The sequence below is a fragment of the Talpa europaea genome (assembly GCF_964194135.1).
Source record: "Talpa europaea genome assembly, chromosome: 4".
Lineage (NCBI taxonomy): Eukaryota > Metazoa > Chordata > Mammalia > Eulipotyphla > Talpidae > Talpa > Talpa europaea.
In genome coordinates this window covers 107494041-107518653 of record NC_140070.1, presented here as the reverse complement: position 1 = coordinate 107518653, position 24613 = coordinate 107494041, and the positions used below count along the sequence as shown (strand labels likewise).

The 24613-nt window shown below is 37.2% G+C and overlaps 2 protein-coding genes across 2 annotated transcripts in view; both read right to left on the bottom strand.

Moving 5' to 3' along the window:
• The window catches only part of XXYLT1 (xyloside xylosyltransferase 1), a gene marked incomplete at both ends in the record, with an annotated part of 148574 nt that extends 145781 nt beyond the window's left edge, over positions 1 to 2793 (bottom strand). Inside the window, one exon of the mRNA XM_084231920.1 lies at positions 2290 to 2793. Coding sequence (XP_084088046.1) covers positions 2290 to 2793 — 504 coding nt within the window. The remainder of the gene's footprint in view (positions 1 to 2289) is intronic.
• An 8248-nt stretch (positions 2794 to 11041) lies between these two features.
• The window catches only part of ACAP2 (ArfGAP with coiled-coil, ankyrin repeat and PH domains 2), a gene marked incomplete at its 5' end in the record, with an annotated part of 111826 nt that continues 98254 nt past the window's right edge, over positions 11042 to 24613 (bottom strand). Inside the window, 6 exons of the mRNA XM_084231659.1 lie at positions 11042 to 11188; positions 16834 to 16895; positions 19836 to 19946; positions 21429 to 21538; positions 22259 to 22446; positions 23819 to 23911. Coding sequence (XP_084087785.1) covers positions 11088 to 11188; positions 16834 to 16895; positions 19836 to 19946; positions 21429 to 21538; positions 22259 to 22446; positions 23819 to 23911 — 665 coding nt within the window. The 3' untranslated portion in view covers positions 11042 to 11087. The remainder of the gene's footprint in view (positions 11189 to 16833; positions 16896 to 19835; positions 19947 to 21428; positions 21539 to 22258; positions 22447 to 23818; positions 23912 to 24613) is intronic.

The following is a 24613-nucleotide window of genomic DNA, read 5'->3' as shown; positions in this document are numbered from 1 at the left end:
AGGATCACATATTTAAAGAAAAAAGAGCACATTCTGTCACAAGCAGAAACAGACTCACAAAATACAAACTTAAAAGTCATAGGAGTAATTTTATGCTGGAACTGACAAACCCACATCTGACCACAGCAATCTGGCCAGAATTCCCCAGATCCTCATGCCCTTCCCTCTGCCTGGAGTAAAGACCCCCCACAAACCCCATCTTTAACTGGTACTATGCTTTCTGGTCTCAGCATAAGAGTTACTTCCTTGTTAAATCTTTCCTGAGCCCTCACACACTCTCATAGCACCAAGCACTTCTCCTTGATAATACTTATCACAGCTATATCATGTCATATAAAATCATATGTATAATATATATATAATATGCAGCTACATTACATAATTATATTATTACATAATTATTGAATATTTCCCTACCTTGCTAGGATTGGTGTCAAAGGGATGGCATCAATTCCCTCAGGTCACCTGCAGCACCTCCAGCCCTGAGTGCCCATTATGGCTGTCGGAACTGAGTCCGCATAGAAAGGAAGTTGGAAAATGAAAGACTCCACAGCTCTCCATTTCTCACCACCCAACTCTGCCCCCCACCCTCTCCTCCACAGCATCCAAGGTCTGTGTCCTGCCTAGAACAAATTAGCTATCAGGAACACTCCCCGGGGTCAGGGACTTCATACCTGTACTTCACGCTATCAGAAGCCAACAATCCGGGTGTCCTGGAGCTTGTAGAGGACTGGGCACAGACTGTTCCCAGAGTGTAGGGACATTTTAAGGGAAGATGAAAACTGAATAAAGAGTGCCCCAGAGCCCCAAAAGTAAGGATATTCTGGGCAAGACTTCAGCTTGTGTAAAGGAATATTCACTATAGTTAAGATTTAAGCAGTGGGCCACCCCTGGTGGCGCAGTGGTTGAGTGCTGGGCTGCAAAGCTGCGCACAGTCTCTGCAGCACAGGTTCAAGTCCCGGCCACCACATGGCGCGCAGACCTCTCCTGCCGCGCCTGCTGCTCCCCTCAGCAGTGTGTTTCATCACTTTGCCTGCTCTGCTCCCCGCTCTGGTGAATTCTCTCACCCTCCCGCGCTTCTGACTGTACCCAGTGCTTGTATAAATAAATAAATAAATAAATCTTTAAAAAAAAAATTAAAAAAAAAGATCTAAGCAGCATATAGGTGGCCAGGCTGCAGAGGAAGGGCAGGCCCATAGATGGACAGTCCTACCCAGAAAATGGGACTTGATTCTTAGGCAACAAAGAGCCACTGCAGACCCCTTGACCCTGAAGAATTCTGGCAGCAGCTCCCCTTAATCACTCACAGGGTGCAAACATACTACTCTTGCCTTGCTGCCCCTCCTCCTGCCAATATCTGTCTTCCTTCTTTAAGAACGAACACTCTCTACTCCTATCCAGAAGTAAGACCTTAGATTCCCTCTATGCAACTACGAGGTCAAAATGAGGCAAACAATTTGACTGAGACCATTAGGACTAAGCCAGGAACCCAATCTCTGACAAGCAGAGCCAGGAAGTGAAGAGAAGTGATGGGGAGAGGTGGGAGCTTCCCGGGAAGCAGGCTGTCTGCCTGCAACAAGAGGTGGAAGCGCGGCTCTACCTCCTCAGGTCATAACCAGACCTCTCCAGCTTTCTCTTCCCTCCTTGGAGAAAACCACAGCTTCTTTAAAAGAGAAGAGGGCAAGGAAGGAGGGTACACAGAGAGTGGGGGAGATGGTTCAGACCGTACGGACTTGGGCTTGGCAGTTCTGTCTGAAACCCCTGAAGACCTATGAGAAATAAAGCTTCAACAATTCGAGTAGCACCTGCAGCATAATACCCTTTCCAGCAGATTCTGCACAAGACTACTACAGATGCCTTTAAATGACCTGTTCCACCTCAAAAGTCAGAACAGAAAAAGACGTGTCCACTCAAAAGACACCGCGAATCCTACCGCGCTGCAAAGAGGGGGCGCGCCGATTCTTGAGGCGCAGCACTCCAAGGGCCGAGACCCGGGCTAGGTAACGCGTTAACACCGCAGCTCCGCACCTGCACCTGCCCAGTGCCTCTGGCTCCCAGACACGCACCTGAACGAAGCCTCCACGTGCCGTGAACGCACATTTTGGGCAGGGAGGAGGGAAGTGTGAGGGGTCAGGCTTCCACAGTCCTTGGCAGTGTGCAGCACTACGCGGACAACCACCTCCCGGCCCTGGACCTTGAACCCGCCCCTGGGTCCGCCCCTGACCCTGACCCTTACCCGAGAAGAGGTGGACCACCCGCCAGAAGTCTCCAGCAGCGGCGCCCGCTCACCTTGCACTTGAAGCCGGCGGCAGGCGGCAGCAGTTCGCGCAGCAAAGCCTTGGCCACCTCGCGGCTGGCCTCCTCGCTCACGAAGTGCAGGTTCAGCACCTCGTGCGCCTCGAACTTGGCGAGCCGCAGAAGGGAGCGCAGCGCGACGCGGGCCTTGGCCTGCAGCGCCGCGTTGTGCTCCGCCTTGGTGAACATCATCAGCAGGTGGTAGTCCACCGGCCCGGCCTCGCCACCCTCCAGGCTCTTGGCCTTAGCGCCGGGGGCCGGCGCCACGGAGCCCCGCGCCAGGTCCAGCGCGGGCGGCGAGGGTGCGGCGGGGGCCCCGGCGCGGGCCTCCTTCAGCCTCTTGGTGGCGCTGGAGAAGGTCTCCCGGCCGGAGCCGAGGTAGTAGAAGGCGCAGACGGCCAGCGCCGCGGCCAGCAGCAGCGCGCAGTAGTGGGAGCGCACGGCGCCCAGGCGCGCCATGGCCCGGGCGCACGGGGGCCCGCCGCGGACGAGACCCATGCGCCGCGCCCCGGCGCGCCGAGCCGCCGGACACCCAGCCGACCCCGCAGCGCCGCAGCCACTACCCGCCCCGGCGGCGGGCGGCGGCCATGGCGGAGGCGGAGCCGCCCCTCCGGGCGCCAATCCGCGGGCGCTGACGCGTGGGGAGGCGGAGCCGGGGCCGCCGGGCCGCCGCCGGGTCCTAGCTCTGGCGGGGTCGGGGCCAGGGCGGCCCGCGCGCCGGCGGCCGCCGGGGGTTCCTGCGCAGGGGGGCGCTGGTGCTAAGCAGACGCCCGCGGGCTGCCGGTCGGTGGAAACTGGCCCATTTTCAGTGCCCAGCCCTCAACGCTAGAAGTCGGGGATGAGCTTTGAAAGGCATTGACCCCCCCTCCCCCCACCGCAGGACCTAAGGCTGGCAAAAGTATGTTGAACGCACAAAGGGGGGAACATTTTTATCTCTACCCCATTTCTCCTAACTGCTTGAAAACGTTAAGCCCTGTCCCCCACCGCCTTCACACGGTGGAGACTAGCTGGGGGTTGGGGGGGTAAGGAATTTACACTAGCAAGCTCTATGAGAGTCAGAGTAGGAGTGACACCTTCGGTGAAAACAGCCTCCCCACCCCACTTGACGTCTCTGAGGTGCGTTAGAGGAAATGGGAAGAATGTCCTGCAAGAGAACCCCGCAGCCCAAAACTTCAAGAACTGACAGACAGCCCTCAGGGTCCTAGTTCGCGTTCAGAGGGATTAGAGTCAGTGTGATATTTTTTTATTTTGTATTTTATTTTCTTATATTTTTATTATATTGTATAATTCATATATATATATATGCACTTTTTAGGAAGACTTACTTTGTACCAGGTATTTTGGCAAATTCTTACCTGAGACACATTGACATAACCTGGTCCAAAGCCACATATTCGCAGTTTTGGTACTGCCAACTATATTAAAAACTCAATTAACTACAATCTTTTAAGGTCTGATGATATACTATAGTGCGTAAGTCACACAAGTGGTGTGCAGATGAAAATGGAATGCATGGACAAAGACATACGATTTGATCTTTCACCACCAGTTTATTGTGCCCTACCATTTTTTCTCAAAGTATGGGTGGAGTACACCTTTCCCAAAACCACAGTTCATCTCAATTTTTAACTCTTGTTCAATTTTAGCTACACTTTCTGAATGCAGGCCTGGTTAGAAAAACATTATCGCTGAGAGTTAGCAGGGTGGAGGGAGAGACTCAATAGCAGAAGTTACTTGAGTAACAGGCTCTTTATTTACTCCCCCCAACTCCAAGAGATCCAGGTGTCATTCCCACTATAATTGAGAAAATTGAGATTTAGAGAATTGCCCAAAATCTAGTTAGCTAATAAGTTAGGGAGCAAGGATCCTAACCCAAGTCTTAACTCTTCCAAATAGTAAATTTTTAGCCAAGACTAGCACTGAAAGCAGTAATTCCAGCTTTGAGTTGTACTTTACCACACCCTTCCACAGTTAACTGTGATTAGGGAAACAAGCTCTGGAGTGGACTGTCTCGGCTGGAAATCAAGCAATCTAACAACATGCAAGTTGTTAAGACCTCAGACAAGCTACTTTATCTGAGTTTCAATTATTCATTCAGAAAATGGGGCTAATACTATTACCTGTGCCTCATAGGACTTGAAAGATAATATATAAAGAGCAGAACAGTGCCCTAACACTTGGTAAAAATAAACTATGCAATTCCTTTTCTTCTTTAATTTTATTTTTACATTCCCCATACAATTGCAACCCCCTTATTTTATTTTATTTATTTATTTTTTTATATAGAGGCATGCTTTATTTATTTATTTTGTTTGTTTGTTTTGTTTATACATGCACTGGGTACAGTCAGAAGCGCGGGAGGGTGAGAGAATTCACCAGAGCCAGAGCGGGGAGCAGAGCAGGCAGAAGGACCGAAGTACCCTGCTGAGGGGAGCAGCGGGCGGCAGGAGAGATCTGCGCGCCATGTGGGACCCTCCTCCGGAGGCCGGGGAGCAGCCGGGGATCGAACCGGCACCGCAGAGGTTGCGGGCAGCTTCGCAACCGAGCGCTCAACCGCTGCGCCACCGGGGAGGCCCCTGCAACCCCCTTATTTTGACCCCATTCCCTCCTGCCCCTCCCCCCCCCCATAGTGTGTCTCTGGTTCATAGTTGTTTGCAATTCCTTTTAAGAATGCTATCCAGGGGGTCTCCCCTGGTGGCGCAGCGGTTGAGCGCTGGGCTGAGGCTGCCCGAAGCCTCTGCAGCGCTGGTTCATTCCCCCGGCCGCCGGCGAGGGTCCCCCCCCAAAAAAATGCTATCTAGGGCCTCCCTGGTGGCACAGGGGGTTAAGCATCGCACTGTGAAGCAATCTGCAGCCTCCACAACACAAGTTCGGTCCCCAGCCGGCCAGGGAGCAACCCATAAGGCACAGCAGACCTCTCCTGTCTCGCCCCGCTGCTCCCCTCAGAGCGGTTGCTCTGCCTGTTCTGTTCCCTGCTGTCTCTGGTGAGTCCTCTCACCCACTGTGTCTCTGGCCTGTACCCCAGCTCTTTTATGCATAATCTTTAAAAAAAAAAAAAGAATGCTATCCAATAAGTATCAAAATAAATTAAACTGCAACTTCCTATATTGTTGATAGTGAAAATAGTGACAAATAATAATGCTGTCATTAAAAATGTATTCAAAAACCACAATTGGAATTAAAAAAAAAATACTAAGTGGAGGAAGAACCTATACTCAAGAGACATACTAGCCAAGTACAATGTATGGAACTTACATGAATTCTGACTTGAAGAATAAATTTTTAAAAATATACTTGAGACAACCAGGAAGTTTTTAATATAGTTTTATAGTTTAAGGAAGTGTGATATTACAGAATTTTTTAGAGTCCTTAGAGATACATGTTGAATAATTTCATCAAGTATTTGGGATTTGGCTAGAAAAAATTGGGAAGATGAAAAATGGAGTATAGGAAAACAATGTTAGCCATGCGCTATTAGCTATAAGGTATTCTACTTCTGTAGATGTGTGAAACTTTACTCTTTAATTTCCCCCTAAAACTTATGTAGAATACTAAAGGATTTGGAATTTTCTTCCCTATCAAGGGAAAACAGGTAACAAAGACTATGAGCCCACATGTATAAATACACATGCCGAGGCCTTCTAGAAGAGTACATAGCAAAAATATGTTTTTCCTTCAATATCGCACAATAAAATTTTTTAAGGTTTTTTTTATTATTTATACAAGTGCTGGGGTACAGGCCACATGTGCAGGAGGGTGAGAAGATTCACTAGAGACAGAGTGGGAAACAGAACAGGCAGACTGAGTAGTCACTAGCCACATGGCTGGTAAGCTCTTAAAATGTGGCAAAGCAATGGAGCACCTGAACTCTCAATTTTGTCTAATTTTAATTAATTTACATTTCAGTAGTCACATTTGGTATATAAACACCATACTGGACAGCATAGGCAGATGATGGCATTCTGGATGATCATCTTCTTTTAAAATTATCATTATTTAAACATTTTTCTACAGTGAAAAACTACTGTTTTGCAGAAAGGAAAAAGGCTGTTTTGTTTCTTTTCATTTAAAACATGCACTATCTGTGTAGGTTCTCTTTACAGAATAATTCTGAAAATGATATTAAGAGGAATAAGGCAAATTACATAGGAAAGTTTTATGTGACTGCTTTCAATTACTTTGTAATGGAAAGGCAAGAACAGTCAATTCACGTCCAGATCTGTTCATTCAATTCTCTACTTCTTTAATTTCAATTTACACATAAACATGTTTTTGCTTACTAAGAAGGACTCAGTGGGAATGAGTTTCTAGATTAAACAAGATGTCCATCATAATGGGAAAAATACAGAGTTAGAGAAAAAAAAAAGGACTTTTTTTTTAAAGGTAATGAATTGGGAGCCATACAGCTCTGTGATAAGACAGAAGAAAATATTAAAAAGATCTAAATGGATGTCTTGATTGCAGCAATCAGCATACAGGATCAGTCTGGAAATAGAGGACTTTAAGCATGACAGTTAACAGGTATGTCTATTAACATACCTGTTAGTTCACATAGCTGTAGTTCATAATAAAGTAGAAGTCTGAACATAAAAGAACTATACCAGAGGTAAGATTTTTATTGACTTCTTATAATTTTTCAGCATACAAAGATTTAATCAAGTATAATATTTACAATTCTTACATAATGTACATTTTAGGATAACTGTAAAGATAATGTACTTTGTTCCATTTACAATGACAAACTACAGTAAAACTACATGAATTAGATACAAATCCTCTACATACTACTAAAAAGTAAATGGAGTGTTGGTTATACATTCTTTCAAATATACCATTTCACAGGTAGCAAGAAATATTACATGTAATAAGTCTTTATGACTGGAATGATCCAGAAGTATCACAAAGCACAAGTAAACATATATAGAAAACTAGCTCATCATTTCAAACATTAACCTTCAGCCTTTATGTAAAATAAATGGTGCTGACAATCTTTATAATGCAGCGAGCTTTCCCTGTTTAAAATTAACATCCAAGGAAAAATAAGAAAATCTAGAACATAAGATAGTGAAAAGATCAATGCAGAAAAGTTTAATCAAACATTGCTTCTCTCTTCTCATTACCTCATTAAAGTCTATATATTTATGTAAACAAAAAAGAATGGATGTCGGGATTCAGCCACATTGTGTTTCATTTGGAAACATCAAGAAGTTGATGAACATATGGTGAATTAAAATTATCTTTATAATGTTTTGTTTTCATTAATGTTATTGCAAAAATATAATTTTCTATAATGTAATATCTTCAAATCCTAAATTTATTCCTTCAAGGTAATTTCATATGCAGATTCTCCGAAATATATGGAGTCTCTGTTATCAAAACACAAGGAAAGCTGGCAGTCATTATTAGATTTTGCTGCTATTCTATGATTTCAAATCATTTCATGATATAACCAAAGTGCCTCTGAATAGCAGTCGGTCAGACAGGTGTTCTGTGTTAACTCTGCCCCCAACTAGCAAACAAAGGGACTCCCTCATAAAACAAGGGAGTAACCTAAGATCATTGAAAAGACAATGCTGTAACTCTTAGATTAAGATCTCATGAGTCCTACTAGGAGAATCAACTGACATAAAGTATTTCAGAGTACACTGTGAGCAGCAGAATAGTATACAAAGTGATGTTACCATTTCGCCTTGTTCCAGTCCACTCTTTATTTGTGAGTAATTTTGAATCTAAAAAGGGTAGTAACTACTTATCAGTGCTCCTTCCACTCTATCACACAGGTCTGAAGATATTCTGCAGTTACAGTTCTATAAAAATATATCGTTTTTCCAGCTCATATCTATGATCAAAAGTGCTATCAAACAGAAAAGTTAGTTTGACAATATTAAGAGTGATATGGGAACGTATTATTATTCAATATGGGTAATAAATTTAGTCTTAAATACAATTTGGTTTACACCTTACATGTCTAAGATTATGTTTTTAAAATACTGTTTAATATATCACAAACTTTTATGGTCCAGACTGTGAAGATACAATTTTTTTTCCCAAAATGTACTCATGAAGAACCAAAGCACATATGCCGAATTAAATCTGTATGTTTTGGAAAGTAAACACAAGTTTACAGTAAAGATCAATATAGGCAAGCCAATGTAATATAGTGAATCACTGCAAATTTCACCATTTCTAAGGTTTGTACCAAAGTTAATTTTTCAGACCTCAGAAATATTAAACATATTGTTACAATGAAATATGGTAAATACTCAATTACCCTTAGTCTAGGTCTAACATGAACTACCCAATTATCCTTAGTCTAGTTCTAACATGAAATTCCATTTTTATGAGCTCTTCATAGTACTGCTATTCTTTTATTGGTATTAGTCTAAATTTTAAGTTATGAGCTAATGATAATGAGCTAACAGAATAATGATAAGAAATCAGAAACAATGATCAGTTAGGGATAGAAAAAAATGGGCAATCACATTGATTTATAAAGCCTAAGAATATGATAGACAATGTTTACACTGTAATTTCTCATAATGCATTGATAATTCACAGCACAATGAAACTCAGATTTGTTACATACTAAATAAAAGCTACTAGTTGCCACAGCTAAATTCACCTTGATAAGAACTAAACTACTTTGTAACTACTACCTACAAGCTTACTTTTAAAGCCTTGCTGCTTATTCTTTCTGCCAAATTTAATTCAAGTTGGGTTTTAGCTTATTCAAGAAATTCTGCCACAGAAATGTATTTTTGTATTGTCAGTCTTCCTGTACTGTTAAAGATTTGCCTTTTTCTGAAGATATTCAGAACCATGATCCTCTTTAGTGCACTTCCAACACATCTCTAAATATTACATTTCTGTAGATACTAATTACTTCCACATTAACAACTCATGATTAAAGCTATAAGAGGTATGAGTGTCAAATGGAATTGCCTTTACAGTCAGAGATCCCAGAGGTGATATGAAGCACCAATGGCTGGATCCAAAAGAACTGCCTAGGTTTCCTAGGATAAAGGTTAGGAGCATTAGGCATAAAGTCCTAGGATTAAAACGGGAATAGGCACTATAAAGGTAAAGTGAGGTTCTCTCTTCTTTTTCTATTTGTTGGTTTGTTTTTAATATATTTCCTTATCCTTGAATTTTTTAGATCATTTCAAAGTGTATGCTAATAAAAATGTCACAGATCAGACTTTTTCAAAGCCACATGACTCTAAGGTGACACAGGAAAGATTTAATGTTCCAGTTATTGTTGTAAAGTATAAGGCTTTCAAAGTTAGCATTTCCTTAGAAATAATTCACATATTTTATCCTTATCTAATAAGCATGATTATTACTAAATAAGCATTATATTGATGCAATTTGGCCAAATATGGAACATTTTCTGTAATGTAAATTTATCTCAGTATAATTGATGTTTAGCCAGATTCTGATTTGATGCTCATTTACAAAAATCTACTTATAAGAGAAAAATGTAATTTCTCAATGTATTAGCCAACAAAACTTTTAAATCTCTCTTATTTAGAAACTGAGAAGTAATAATGCTATGCATATAACTTTAAAAGATTAAATTTCACTGTTGATAATATTAGAATGAAGCCATAAAGCAAATACTTCAGTATTTTATACACCTCACAAGATGTCAAAGATGGAATCAGATTAACTGTAGTACATATGATTAAAAAAGTATAATATTTTGCAATTCAAGGGCTTATGATTCATATAACCAAATAGTAAAACTATATAGATGCTATGTTTAATTTGAAAATATATACACTGTGTACAAGAAGTACACAGGATATTGGAAAAATTAAAAAGCAATTTATTGCTGTATATCTTAGTATAAATGAAGAAAAATGTGGTCTTTCTTTCACTAGGAGCAACAGTAAAAATGTATCTTGAAATAAATTTCAAATATAAAAATGCTCTCCATTATTTTATAAATCAACTTTTCCTTTGAAAGTTACATTTTGATGAAAGCATAATTTTGCAACATTCAAGTAACCTTTAAAACAGTTTTATTTACATCAATAAATTTGTCAAGATTTTAGAAAATCAGCCCAACAACAAAGAACTACAACTTCTATAAGTGAGATTATTTTGATTTTCTTTAAAATTAAAGGGCTTCTTTTCACTTCATATATTTGGAACAAATCTAAAGGGCTGAATTATGTCTACCTATACAACCATTGTATGAATGTAAAAGTACTGGACAATAACCAGGCAGCTAAGGAGCATAACTGCATCAATGAGCAAATGGGGGAAACATATTCTCTAGTTCTAACAATTAAATTTCATGTCTACTAATAGCTAAGCTACAAAAAATAAAAACACAAAATCTTCCTGCACCACCAAAAATGATCAGGGAAGTTAAAGAAAAGACATCCTCTCAAGGCCAGTGGGATAGTCAGGAGGCTCCCACTTGATGCAGACATGCTTGACCGAATGACAGAAAAAAATTCAATGCTACCATCCACTGGCAAAAGAAGAAATATTGTCTAAACTCTTAGCATCTTATGATCTATGGAGGGCCTAAATCTAGCTAACACAGCCCTTTAAAAAAGGTTATTTTTAGTAAAAAAGATTCTAAAATAAGCTCCTTTCCCAACTACTAGAGATCTGTATTTTTACTTATAAAAATATCGAAAATGGGTACCTTTTTTCTAAATCACTCAGTGTCTGCTAAAATTAAAAAAGTAGAATTAAAGCAGAAAGAATTTGAGTTTTCAGATGTACACACTAAGGGATCATCAAATTTAGTATTTTCCCCTTCTTCTAAGAAACATTCAGAATTTCTGTGAATCTTGCTGGAAACGGTTTAGTTTCTCTGGATTATTGGATGCCATTTGGGAAAAATCACGAAAAATGTCCTGGTAAGTTTCATCACCTGTATGAAAGTAAAATAAAGACACTTTTTAAAATTATAAACAATTAAAGTATTAATAAAGAACAATCATTTTATCGCTAATAACAATTTTGTAATTGTCATATTAAAAATTTGTTCAGATGAGCATTGTTGAAGAAAAAAAGACCACCTAAATATTAGTACTGGAAAAGTATATAGTGAAAGAAAAAAACTATACCTGAAAAAAGCACCTCAGATGCAGCCACAGAGGAAAGTTCAGAGTTAGAAAAGAGCAAAAAGCAAGTATTTTAAAGCAATGTAAAGAAATACATTTATTAACACATGAGAAATGAAAGTTACTTTAAATGAGGTATAGTAAACAAGGCATTCTGTAAGTGTTCCTTTCATCAAAGCCAAAAGAAAAGCTCAAAAACAAATACTAATGTTTCTGATGGATGCAAGTTACTACCAAAACAAAAATGATAATCAAGTGGGGGAAAATCCTTCTATTTAATATTATCTTTTAATTAAAAGATACTTTAATTTAAATAGTATGTGAAAAGCAATTCTACACTCAAATTTTAATGCTTAACTGAAACTAATGCATCTAATCCATAGCCTACTAAATTTATAAGATGATAAAGCCTAAAAACAACTATAAAATATAAGTTTCACATTTAGTCCTAAATTGTTTTTTTTTTTAACTAGGTCATATGAACAAGAATGGGATTAAAAATCAAAGACATCTGTAAAATCAGAGTAATATATATATATATATATATACATACAAATATATTTAAATATGTATATTACATACAAATGTATTTAAATATATTTATATAATATATATGTATATATACATACAAATATATTATAGAGAATTAGAGATATTGATACAGCAGTTTAATTACCAGTTTTCTTGCTATGGAAACTTAAATATATACACACACATACAGATTAACGCCTCAGAAAGGATCTGTATAAAGTAAAATCTTATTTTCAAGGTGAATCATTCATCACGAACGCTTCCTATTAAACATTAGCTTTATACAGAATCTTGGCATGATCCTGTTCTCAAGATTTAGACTGTCAAATACTGTTTTAGATATTTATTGTTGCAACATGATTTTATCATTATTTCTCATAAGATACCTTGCATCCATCTTATTACAAACTCAATGCTATAATTGGTGTTAACAGTGCAGTAAGTTTTGTCAGCTTTTATAAAGCAAATATTTTAAGGAAACAGATCTCATACTAAAAGCTAAAGCATTAGAAAAAAGTTGGGAGAAGGGGATAATGATAATAAAAGGTCTAACAGCACAATCCAAGATTTTCAATAAAAATTATTTAATACTTTTAATATCTAGTCACTGTTAATGTCTAGTCTATGTAAAAAGCAAGTTATTCAAATCTATACATAGTTTTCATTTAGCCCTGGAAATTTCCTCATGACCTGAATCAATCTACTTTAAAAAGCAAAAAAATACAGTAAGAAGAGAATCTTAATAGGGTGACTAAGAGTAACTACTAACCCATTATTGTTATTAAAACAATCAAAATAAAGGTTAATATGCTAGGACAACTGGTAAAACAATCCAATTATATCCAAGCTTCCTTAAAAGTTCGCTCCCATATTAAAAGACAAATTACAATCTATTCCCAATTTCAGCCATTCTAAAAGATAGAAACTAAGAAGAGACCAACATTAAATAACAACAAACCATACAAAATATTTTAAAAAAAAATTTTGTCCTTAGATGCTGAATTAAAATATTTAAAATATTTATTGTAAACATTATAAATATTTTTAAAATACTATTTAAACTGGAGAGTCTGTTATTTTACTTCCCAAGAAAGTATAAAGTGCAGATTATAATACAAAAATACCACACTGATTTTTATCACTCAACACCAGAAGTAACTAAAAAGGCACACGTTATACATTCAAGAAATAGGAAGAAGGATCTAGCAGACGCTAATGCCAAATAGTTTACAGATAGCACCAGATGAGCATTCTTAAGTATTACAAAAGTACAATGGCAATATATGGCTTCTACTATTAGCAATGCATATTATATATAACAAGCTGTGATTTTTTTTCTTTTTGTGGTATTCCAGTTTTTGTTTTTAAATCACCTAGTACCTATTACACAAGTACATTTTAGTAGAACCATTGTACCATGCAAAACACATTGTAAGATCTTTTATTCACTGAATTTAAATAGTTCCTTGAAGGAAAGTGTTGGTGCTACACTAATCATTTGTTTTCACTGACTGAATAAATTTTTTTAAAGTTAATACAATGCAAAAGGAAGTCTCACCTTCACACACACACACACACACACACACACACACACACACACATCTTGTTAACATTCAGTTTCTAACAAAACATTAATGGACTACCAATATAATACCTTTCTAGGATCTCCAAATATGTTGTTAGGGCAAACATTACAATAACAATAGTGACTACAATATTTAATATAGTTAACACAAATTGAACTTCAATGTGATTCTTTAAATTTTATGTATAATTTCAATCATTAAAAATTTTCCCAAGGCAAATATAACTTGTCTACACTAGAATACAATAAAGAACAACCCAATATGTTGCCCCAGCAAGTTCTTAGGAGCACACTTAACAGTTTACTATATATGGTAAACAACCAGTCAGTCAACATTTATAACACTGCATATAACCTTTAAATTACTTAATCACATTCTTTTTCTCTTTAGAGAATTAACTTTTCTATGTTTGGACAATTCTGAGTTTTTGAAATGTGGACTGCTACATATTCCACTGACTGTTTAAAACAGTTTTTGATTTTTAGTGGTCAGGATATCCACTGCAACAGCATTATGATGATCCAAGATTTTGCTCTTGAAATGTACTCCCCCTCAAAGAGATGGCAGCGAGTGAGAACCCACCCCAGATGATCATGTGTACAATCCTGACACTTCAGGGATGGTTACAGCTTCCTTCCTCATTAGACCAGTGGTCAACTTTTGCCAACAACATACTCATATAACCAGCAGTGGTTCATTAAAGCTGTGAAGTCATAGAGCCAGAGACTGGAAAACACCAAACTGGTTTCCAACAACTGGAGAGCAGGCTATGTTTCACTCACCCACCCAGTCCTCTTAAAGTTGTAGGAATTGATAAAGATGGATAAATCTTTTTCTTTAAGAAATGTGTGCTCTTACATAGCCTTGCATAAAATAGGGAGTCACAGGTCCTTAGAGTTGTAGATAGAAAGTTCACAAGTGGAGTTTCCTATAAATGGGTCCATGATTGCCAAAGATTGTATCTCAGTCTTTTAAATGATAGGAGTCTTCATTATCAAAATATTGGAAATAACTGCATTTTAAAGTTATCCAAAATTCTGAGGGTTTTCCTTCTACTGCTAAGCAAAAAAGGGAGCTAATAAAACAACCAACAAAATCCATGAGAGAAAAATTTACAGTGAAAAGCAGAGGCAAAAAAATAAAGACCTGCTGCCTGAACAAACATTATCTGCTCTCCAAAGGCTCATAAAAGAAAAAGTCAGAAAGCAATTCCTGCACCATTTCACCATTATTATAAGTGTAAAATCATTCTGCTTTAATTGAAAGCCTCTAAATAAGCTAAAAATCTAATTAATATCAAGATGATCCTCAAATAGATCAAAATCCTTTTATTCTGATAATACACAATTTCCAGAATTCTGTTCTATTTTTTAACCTCTAATCTAAATTTGAGAATAGTTGGACCTCTTAATATTAGGCTTTTGTTTCCCAATTTTTTATTCAAATAAATTGGAAAAAATCTGTTTTTCTATTGATGAATACAAGGTATATATAATATACTCATAAGCATATTCATAAAATGACAGTGAAAGTAGCATTTCAATGCTCCTAAATGGTGGATGCAGAACCCTAAGCAATCTGAGTAGAGTCAGAGTCTGCAAGAACATACAAGCCCTATTTCAAGCTTTCCAATTGCAGAGAGAAGTCAATTACTTATCTTGTGGCTAATCAGTTGGGTACAACTTCATCAGCAAACACCTTCAGGAAAAAGAACTGACCAAACATTGAGGTTTAAAATTTCAGGGGAAAAAATTATTTAACATAAAATCTTGATGTTCCCTCTTATCTCACAAATATCAGATCATTACCTTTAAATAATATTTATTTTAAAGTGCTTAAACACAAAGGCCTCATAAATGGCCAGTAATACTATTACTTAAGTATATCTGTTACAAAATTATAACTTGTTTAATATCTAACATTCAAGTTTAAAACAAATAGGTGAAATTCAGAATTAACGCTGAGACTTCACCCCTAATCAGCACTCTTACATCTTCATAAATCATGAGTCAGAAGTATTGTATGATCCATAGGATTAAAGTGGGACACCCTAGATTACAAGTATCTAGCTGAAGTGCCTCTATTCTCAAAGTTCTTACTTATTCCCTATTAAATTAGACCAAAAATAAGTAGTAAGTACAATCCTCTGAGAAAGAATGGCCCCTTATTTATATTAATGATATATTAATATAAATTAAAATAAAAGTAAATGACTGAAAGCAAGCATAAAGCACAGAAATTCAAAATATATTAAAGAAGAATATATTACCAAGCCACTTTAAAAATATTAGTATTCATTGAAAAAAAACATACTCATTGCAAACTGAACATTCTCAAGTATTTTAGTTATAAATTCCTGAAAAGTTTTACTAATGTTTATGAATTCAACAGTTAAATTAGTAATTCATATACTCTATTCATGAAATGGGAGATCCAATAATTACAATCGCTTCTTTGTGAAGACTGTCTAATTAGAACGCGTTCAACAAAGAAAGAAATCTAATCCAACATTTGTTCCTTCTCTTGACATCTTGACTCAAAGGTGAAAATTACTCAAAATGAGACTTGAGTTGATCCTGAGTTTAAATTTTTCTAGTAATTATACTTTGCCATCAGGTTCACAAAATATATTTCTAATACTTCTATTTATCCAACAGGTATTGTACAATTGCTTCGGGCAAATCTACAAGATAAAATGAGACACTTTTCCTCTACCTTTTAAATTAATTCCATTCCCATTATGGGCTTTTTCCCCTACTGTTAATTTTATTTTTAAACCTTCAACTCATTTTTAAATCAGAATGCAAAACTCTAATTCAATCAACTTCTCCTAGGGATTTTCCATACTTTTTATATGCCAAATACATGGTGATTTTTTTCCCTGAACACAATTTGTAGAAATTCCCTGAATAACAAAAAGAAATAATATTGTTATATTCACTTGATAGTTAAAGAGAATTACAAAAAGAAAAAGACTATTGTGCTGCTGTAAATGTATAAAGACACATCATCATTCCATTCACTTCACTGGAATGTATATGGAAGACATCTGTACAGTAGATAAAGAAATCAGCAGCCAGAGTTAAATAGAGCAAGTAAATGTGTACTGTAATAGGAATAGTTATGGAATTTTAAAGACCCGGAAGTTAGCAACCCCCGAGGATTCAGTAAGTACAGTACATACTATCAATTCACAATTTACAAGTAAGTTATAAAAATTCTGTACTATTAAGTTAGTTTGCTAAGGAACTATGAATCTTCCAATTGTAAACTGATAAATTCCTGAATGCATTTCTTATACTGCATTTCAGTATGGTTATTAGTGGAATATTGACCTGGCTGTCCATAAAGTCCTTCTGATTCCCGCATCTCTTCATTCATTCTTGCTAAACGTAACCTAAAATTAAATAAGATGATTTTTTTAGATGAAGTTATACAATATAAATATTCACAAACTAATGAATTATATAAACAGGTAAAACATGAACTGATGTAATTTTTTTCCTTTACCATATTTGCCACTAAAATAAATGAATTTTTAGTCAAATTAATCAATCTGAGACACAAAAACAACTATTTTATTTTATGCAATGCGTGTGTGAGAAGACAGCAAAAGATTTCTAACAAGTGCATTTCAGCTCTGTTTAAGGAGGATTCTTTCAACACCTCCAGCAACTTGCTTCCTCCAGAGTCCCACAAGTTCCTAGTTTCTACTGCAACTTGTCAAACTTTAATTGCCCACTGCTGAAATTATTGATTCTACATTATGGAAGCAATTGCCAAAGTACATTCTAATTCACCCTGAAGTGAAGTAGTTCCAAACATATTTAAGTAGTGTGTGTTATCTCTAAATACTGGGAGTATATTTTTATATACTTTATCCTATATAAGCATTATAAAAATGAGTGTAGCTTCTTATACATCATATACCAAGGGATGTGTGTGTGTGTGTATATATACACACACACGCACGCAATATTGGTTATACATTCTGTTTTGGGTTATTCAACCTGGCAGTAGGAAGAGATGTAGATTGAACTAAGAAGACAAGAATTTCCTCCCATTTAATTACTCACTAAATAATCTTTTTAGATCAGCAAATGTTGCCATTGGTACCCCTCTCCTACTGCGTACTGCTCACCTATAGTGCAGATCACCCACTGCCCTCCCAGATCTCTAGTCCCCTCTAATATGTTCTCTCTGGGGGGGCCTCCCGGGTGGCCTAGAGGTTAAGTCTCAGCACTATTACCACTAAAGCCTAAGTTCGAGTCACAGCCAGGGAGCTAACCCACATATGGGACCGCAGAAGACTTCTTGTCTCGCCTGCTGCTCCCCTTAGCTGTACATTTCAGTAGATCCACCTGATCTGCTCCCCACTCTGTCTATGGTGAATCCTCTCACCCCCGCACCTCTGGCCTACATCCCAGTTCTTCTATGCAAAAAAAAAATTAAAAAAATAATTAATATGCTCTCTTTGGCAACTACAGCATCTGCATGGCTTTTTTGTATTCCCAAAGTACTACAATTCTCTTCATCTCCTTTTTTAACCCCTGTGCTTATGAATAACAGCATCACAAGTCCCAGCTTCGGTGTCTGGACTTTTCAGAGAAAAGAACTATTTTCAAAAAAAAAATTTTTTTAAAGATTTATTTATTTATTTATACAAGCACTGGGTTACAGTCAGAAGCACAGGAGGGTGAGAGAATTCACCAGAGCCAGAGCGGGGAACAGAACAGGCAGACTGACAAAATACACTGCTGAGGGGAACAGCAGGCGCAGCAGCGGAGGTCTGTGCGCCATGTGGAACCCTCACCAGTGGCCAGGGATCGAACCAGGGCTGCAGAGGCTGCAGGCAGCTTCGCAGCCCAGCGCTCAACCGCTGCGCCACCAGGGGAGGCCCTATTTTCAAAAATTACTAAGTGAAAATGAAATCCTCACATAAAGTAAAATGAGAAAATGTAGAAAATTTTGGAACAGATATTTTTAAGGAAGATGAATCATTACTATAAGAATTTCCTGGGATTTTCATCCAGGGTTAGTTTCTCTTTATCATTTCTATTGATCCTTTAATAATTTATCTTTCTCCATTATAAATCTTTAATGATTTAATATCTAAATTTCCCTATAATGGCATGCACAATAACAATAATTCTTCCAGGGCAGGAAAGACAATGGGCACTGAGGACATATGTTTTGCTGATTTTTTTTTTTTTTTTTAGTTTGGCAGGGTTCAGGGAGGGATGATAGACAGCTAGTCAAGAATTCTCAGTGTGAGTTCAGGAGTTCAAGGAAATGAGGGAGTTTCTCTTTATAAGTGACTGAGATCCTGCAGTGAGTATAGAACTATGTGTACTCATATAGTAGGATCAACAATTCTGGGCTTCATTCTGCACAAAATAGAATGAATAAGTGACTTTATACAACACATGCTAAAGGTTTCCTACATGATAATGAACTATAGATGACGATCACATTTCCAGATTTTAAGTCTAACAAACAACTCTGACCTAAGGTGAAAATCAAATTAAGACCTCAAAATTCCTTAACAGATCATATTAAATTGTATGCAAATATTTTTAAATTCTTATCTTAAAATTAAGAATATTGCTCCATTCACAGCAACATGAATGGAACTAGAAGGGGTTATGCTCAGTGAAATAAGTCACAAGGAAAAAGAAAAATATCAGATGATTTTACTTAGAGGAAGAATTTTACAGGGACTACACCTGACAAGAGAAAGCAAACACTGAACAAAAATGGAACAATAAGAATATTCTTTGAATAATTCTTTTAAAAAATAAGCACAAACAGACCCTCCTCCCCAAGTATCCCTCCCCAAAAGCAGTACAACTGCAAAAGCCTCTAAATCAATGCAGCTGCCTTTATAATCTTGTAATTCCCGAGGTCTAATAATTGCCTGGTACACAAGTTCAGCCCTCACCCCAGTTCTGTAGTGAGAATTAAAGAATCCATTTTAGTGCAGTCTCTGGCTTTCTATTCCTACTGGTAATGCAGTATACCAATAGTGGCTAAGAACATGGGTATTTCTGTCAGATTTCTTGGTTTCAGATCCACCACTTACTAGTTTCTCAAATTATCTGTGACATAGTTTCCTTATTTATAAAACGAAACTAGTAATATTAACTTTCCCATATGTTGTGAGAACTAATGAGTTCATATGTACAAACTGCTTAATATAGTTAATGTGCTTAGAGAGGGACATGCCATAGAGTATATAATCAAGTTTAAAGTTCACACTGATACATGAAACTCCATGCTGACACCCTGCAGAACTAATATTATATCGGAAATAATCAAGTAAAAAGAAAACACTTACAATGTCACTATATCAGCATTGGCTGCTTCCACAGCTATGCTCAAAGGGTCTTTCCCTTCTTCATCAGTAGCATGTTGATTGGCACCTCGTTTTAAGAATAAACATACCTGCCTATTTAAGGAAACAGTATTGTTCAAATATTATCAGTAAAATAATTAGTATCTACTTTAAAAATTAAAATGCAATACTTAATTTAAAGAAAACATTTTCATTAGGAAATTCTTGATTCATTCTACAAATATTTATTGAACACTGATAATAATTTACCAAGATTAGCATTTTACAATATCAAGGTATTTTCATATTTAAACTGGTATTATGCCATAGTGGGATGTGTAAATTATGGTCCTTACCATAAAAAAGTATGTGCACAGTTATCTATAAATTTAAATAAAATAAAAGTCACACAAGTCATTTTGGGATAAGAAGGAAGCCCAGGCAAGCTTATCATTATAGTGCATTAATGATAATACCACAGCAAAAAAATAAGAATGTTCCTACTGTACTACACAAATAGCCATTTGTAACTTGAAGAAATTGACAAAAATGAAAAAATACAAAAGAAAAAATATGAAAGGGTAAGTGGAACCTATGAAATAATATGGGAAGAATTATGATTATTTAAGAAGAAAATACAAAGGATGAGTTGATTATCATTCTTAAGTGTAGAAAAGTTGTTATGATGAAGTTATATTGAACAGAATCTCTGCTGATGAAGGAAAAGAAAATAAGCTATAATAAAAATAGAAGATGCAAAAAATGAATATTTTAAAAGAACAGCTCCTTGCTAGCAAGACAGTAAGAGCTGGGTATTCTGATAACAAATTCTAATTACCAAAGAGGAAGGGGTGGGAGTGGGCTGAAGGGGTCAAATGCAGCATGGTAAATGGTAACTAGCCCTTTGGAAGTAGGCATGGTGTAGTATATACATTTATGAATGTGTGAAGCTGTACTACTAAAATTTACAGTGTTATGAACCAAATGTTACCTCAAAAAAAAAAAAAAGAGAACTGACTATGTGAGATGTTTTATTAAAACACAATCAACTTTGACACAAAGTTTTCATACAAGACTAACACTTTGCTTGCTTCATTTGTGTGCATTAATAGGAAATTCATTTTCAAGGCTTTATTGTTCTGGAAGCCTAAAAATTGCTCCAGAAGCTACAATGTCAATACCACAGGTTAAGAATTTACTTTAGAATTTTACTTTAGCTACCCTGTGGGAACTAAAAATTTCCAGTTATAAAATTCTCCCAAAATGTGTGTGCTATGTACATATGTATAAATACATGCACAAATACACACATAGACTTAAGTTGTCTGGCAAAGCCACAATGTCAGTAACAGTTTTAAATACTAAAAAATATCTATATAAATTATAAGTTCACAGTTTAGCAATTTTCATATCTGAAAAGTAACAGTAAGATTTTTCTGAAAGATTTTTCTCATTTAATTTCATTAAAATATGTCATAGGAAAGTAGAACTTTACAAACTCTACCTAAGGGCCTGAACCTAAGAAAAAGCGTAACAGTATTCCAAAGTAATTTTTCAAATAAAATCTACTAAAATATGTGAACACTAATAGATTACCCAGTATGCCCCAAGACAGTGGCATGGTGCAGTGGCCCCCGCCCTTGTACATCTCTTTGGTTCACATTAGCACCATTCTGCAGGAGAAACTCGCATGTCACCAAAGAGCCCTTAGAAGAAAAAAGGAAAACAACAATGTACACAAAAAGCAAAGTATATATGTCAAATTGTTACTCTAATTGTCTAATTCATTCCCCACAAAAAAGAAAAATATCCCCAGCAAAAGCACAGAAATCATGTATTATTTCTTCCCAGGAATTAATTCTAATAAGGTTTCCATTTGCAATTTGTGACCTAGCAAAACATACTTATTTCATTAGCAGAATTTTCTTCCAGTAAGAAAAAAAGTAAGGGCCTCCTGGTGGCACAAGGGATTAAGCACTGCACTATGAAGCAATCCGCAGCCTCTGCAGCACAAGTTCGATCCCCAGCCGGCCAGGGAGCAACCCACATGGCGTAGCAGACCTCTCCTGACTTGCCTACTGCTCCCCTCAGACCTCTCCTGACTCGCCCACTGCTCCCACTTCTCCCTTCGGTCAATCTGCCTGTTCTGTTCCCCACTGCCTCTGGTGAATCCGCTCACCCCCCATATCTCTGGCCTGTACCCCAGCTCTTGTATGCATAAATAAATCAATCTTTAAAAAAAGAAAAGAAAAAGAAAAAAAACTGAGTTTACATGTAATCAAAGTGATGCTCAGAAACCACTACTTACTTCTTGTATTTTTCCAACCCATCTCTTAAAGCTAGAAATAATTTTAAAGCTATGTTTAGAACAAATTATAATTTTTAAATCATACTACTAATAACAAACTCAATGTATGAACTCTTACCCCTAATACAGCCTGAATAAGTGGCGTTCCTTTGTTTTCCTCTGAATTAGCCCAGTTCACATCTGCACCATGAGCCAAAGCCTCAGCCATTTTAGGAAGATTTTTTTCATATGAAGCCCTATAAAGCTGAAGTCCTGGATTAAGATGTTTAGAGTCGAGAAACACAGAAGAATCTTGCCTTTCTCCCTCTGAAAAGCAAAGACAAATACAGCAATAAAAATGAGCTCTTGGTGGGAAGAGAGAAAACAGAAAGTGTTTGTTACATGGGTTGAAAGTCTCAATTTTATAAAATGAAATGTTCTGTGGATGGATAGTGGTGATGGCAGCACAACAATGCGAAAAGACTTAATGTCACTGACCAAAACACTTAAAAACTGGTTAAGATAATACAGTTTATGTTATGTGTATCTTACCACAATTTTTTAAAAAATGAAACTCTTATTTATATCACAGTGTGAATGTTCTCACTTAAAAAAACCCACTAATTTAACATAATGAGGTAATGGAGGTTTTCACAGTTATCTTACTTCCCACAGTAATCACTTCCCAGTCAACCATCTTCTCTTATGAAGACACCAATTGGTATTTCAGTACCAATGTGGTCTTGCCAGTACCCAATAGGCATTTTAATTACTCTGTACTATATTAAAATAGGTATATTCCTATAAGCCTGGGCTTAAAGTCTAACAATTCCTAAAGAATGCTACCATTAGATCAAACCCTTCTTTATTCCTAGGATGGCCCAATACCATCACAATTTCCAGGAAAAGCAGATCAAAAAATTTGAAGAATGCTTACTATACTGAGTATTTTGTAAGACCAAAATCACTGAAATCATAAAACGAAAATTTAGAAGTAAAGCACAAGTCAGAAGTAAAACCTAATGGGAATGGGGTTGCTGATCTCTTTCTCCTAGTAAGAAAAGACAGCATAAGAAAAAATGAAGGGCGGGGGGGATTGGGGTCAAAATAAAGGGGTTGCAATTGTTTGGGGAATATAAAAATAAAATTTAAAAAAAAAAGAAAAAATGAAGAGTAAGATATACAGTTATTGTATATTAAAAATTATCCTTGGGCCTCCCCGGTGGCACAGTGGTTGAGCGCTGGGTTGCGAAGCTGCTGCAGCCTCTGTGGCACCGGTTCGATCCCCGGCTGCTCCCCGGCCACCAGAGCAGGGTCCCACATGGCGCGCAGACCTCTCCTGCCGCCCGCTGCTCCCCTCAGCAGTGTACTTCGGTCCTTCTGCCTACTCTGCTCCCCGCTCTGGCTCTGGTGAATTCTCTCACCCTCCCACGCTTCTGACTATGCCCAGTGCTTGTATAAATAAATAAATAAATCTTAAAAAAAAAATTTATCCTTGGCAACTGATAAAGCACCTTCTGCACATATCACAGGGCTTAGAAGACTGTAGCTAGAAAACTGCCAAATTAAAAAAAAAAATAGGTGTTTTCTCATTTGTATTCCTCCTCCCTGTAGAAACTACTTAATCAATACTAGGCATTTTATCATATTATTTTTCAGCAAATAATACCAATTAACACTGAATTTCACCAAAACTCACCAGGCTCATATAAACTATTGGCTGACACTGTGGAGGGTAAAGATTCTCTTCCATCATCAGAGCTCTGCTGGATTCCACTGTCATTACTTTTGACTGTTTTTTAAAATAAAAAATCAGCTAGTGATTAAATTTCATGTCATTTAGAAAACAACCTCCCACAAACAAAGTTTTAAAATGAGCTCTGATACATCAACGTGAACTTAGCCACCACCAGCAGAATACGTTTAACACCATCTTAATCCATCTGAACACTTAGTTTATCAAAATGAGAATCACCAAATCTGAAAATAAACTTATTTTCAGAACTATAACACATTTCATTACTCCATACTATGGCAGGGGTGGTAAAGAGCTTAACTTATCATGTGACTGTAAGTAATGTGTAATTCTGAGACAATGGGTAACATCTAGAGAAATGGCCACACGCACAATGACCACTGGCACAGACGTGGAATGCTCCCCAAGAGTAGTACTTACTACTACGCAGTTTTGAAGAAGTATCAAAGTAGGAGAAGAGTGAATCTAGCTCATCAGGACAGAACAGAGACTCCCGCCTGGCCTCGTCGCTATTTACAGCAACCACTGGGGACATGCAAGTTAGCAAAGCACAAAGCAGGCCGTAAGAAGGAAAAAGGGCAGGAAAAAACATTACTGGGAAAAATTTAGGAGGAAAAAAATAGGAAGGATATTAGGTGGTTAATCAGATATTTAGGGCTTTTTAGCATGACAGATTTATAATTCCCAACTCCCCTTGCATTTTAAGTATTTTTATTCCTTAGAATATACACATTACCT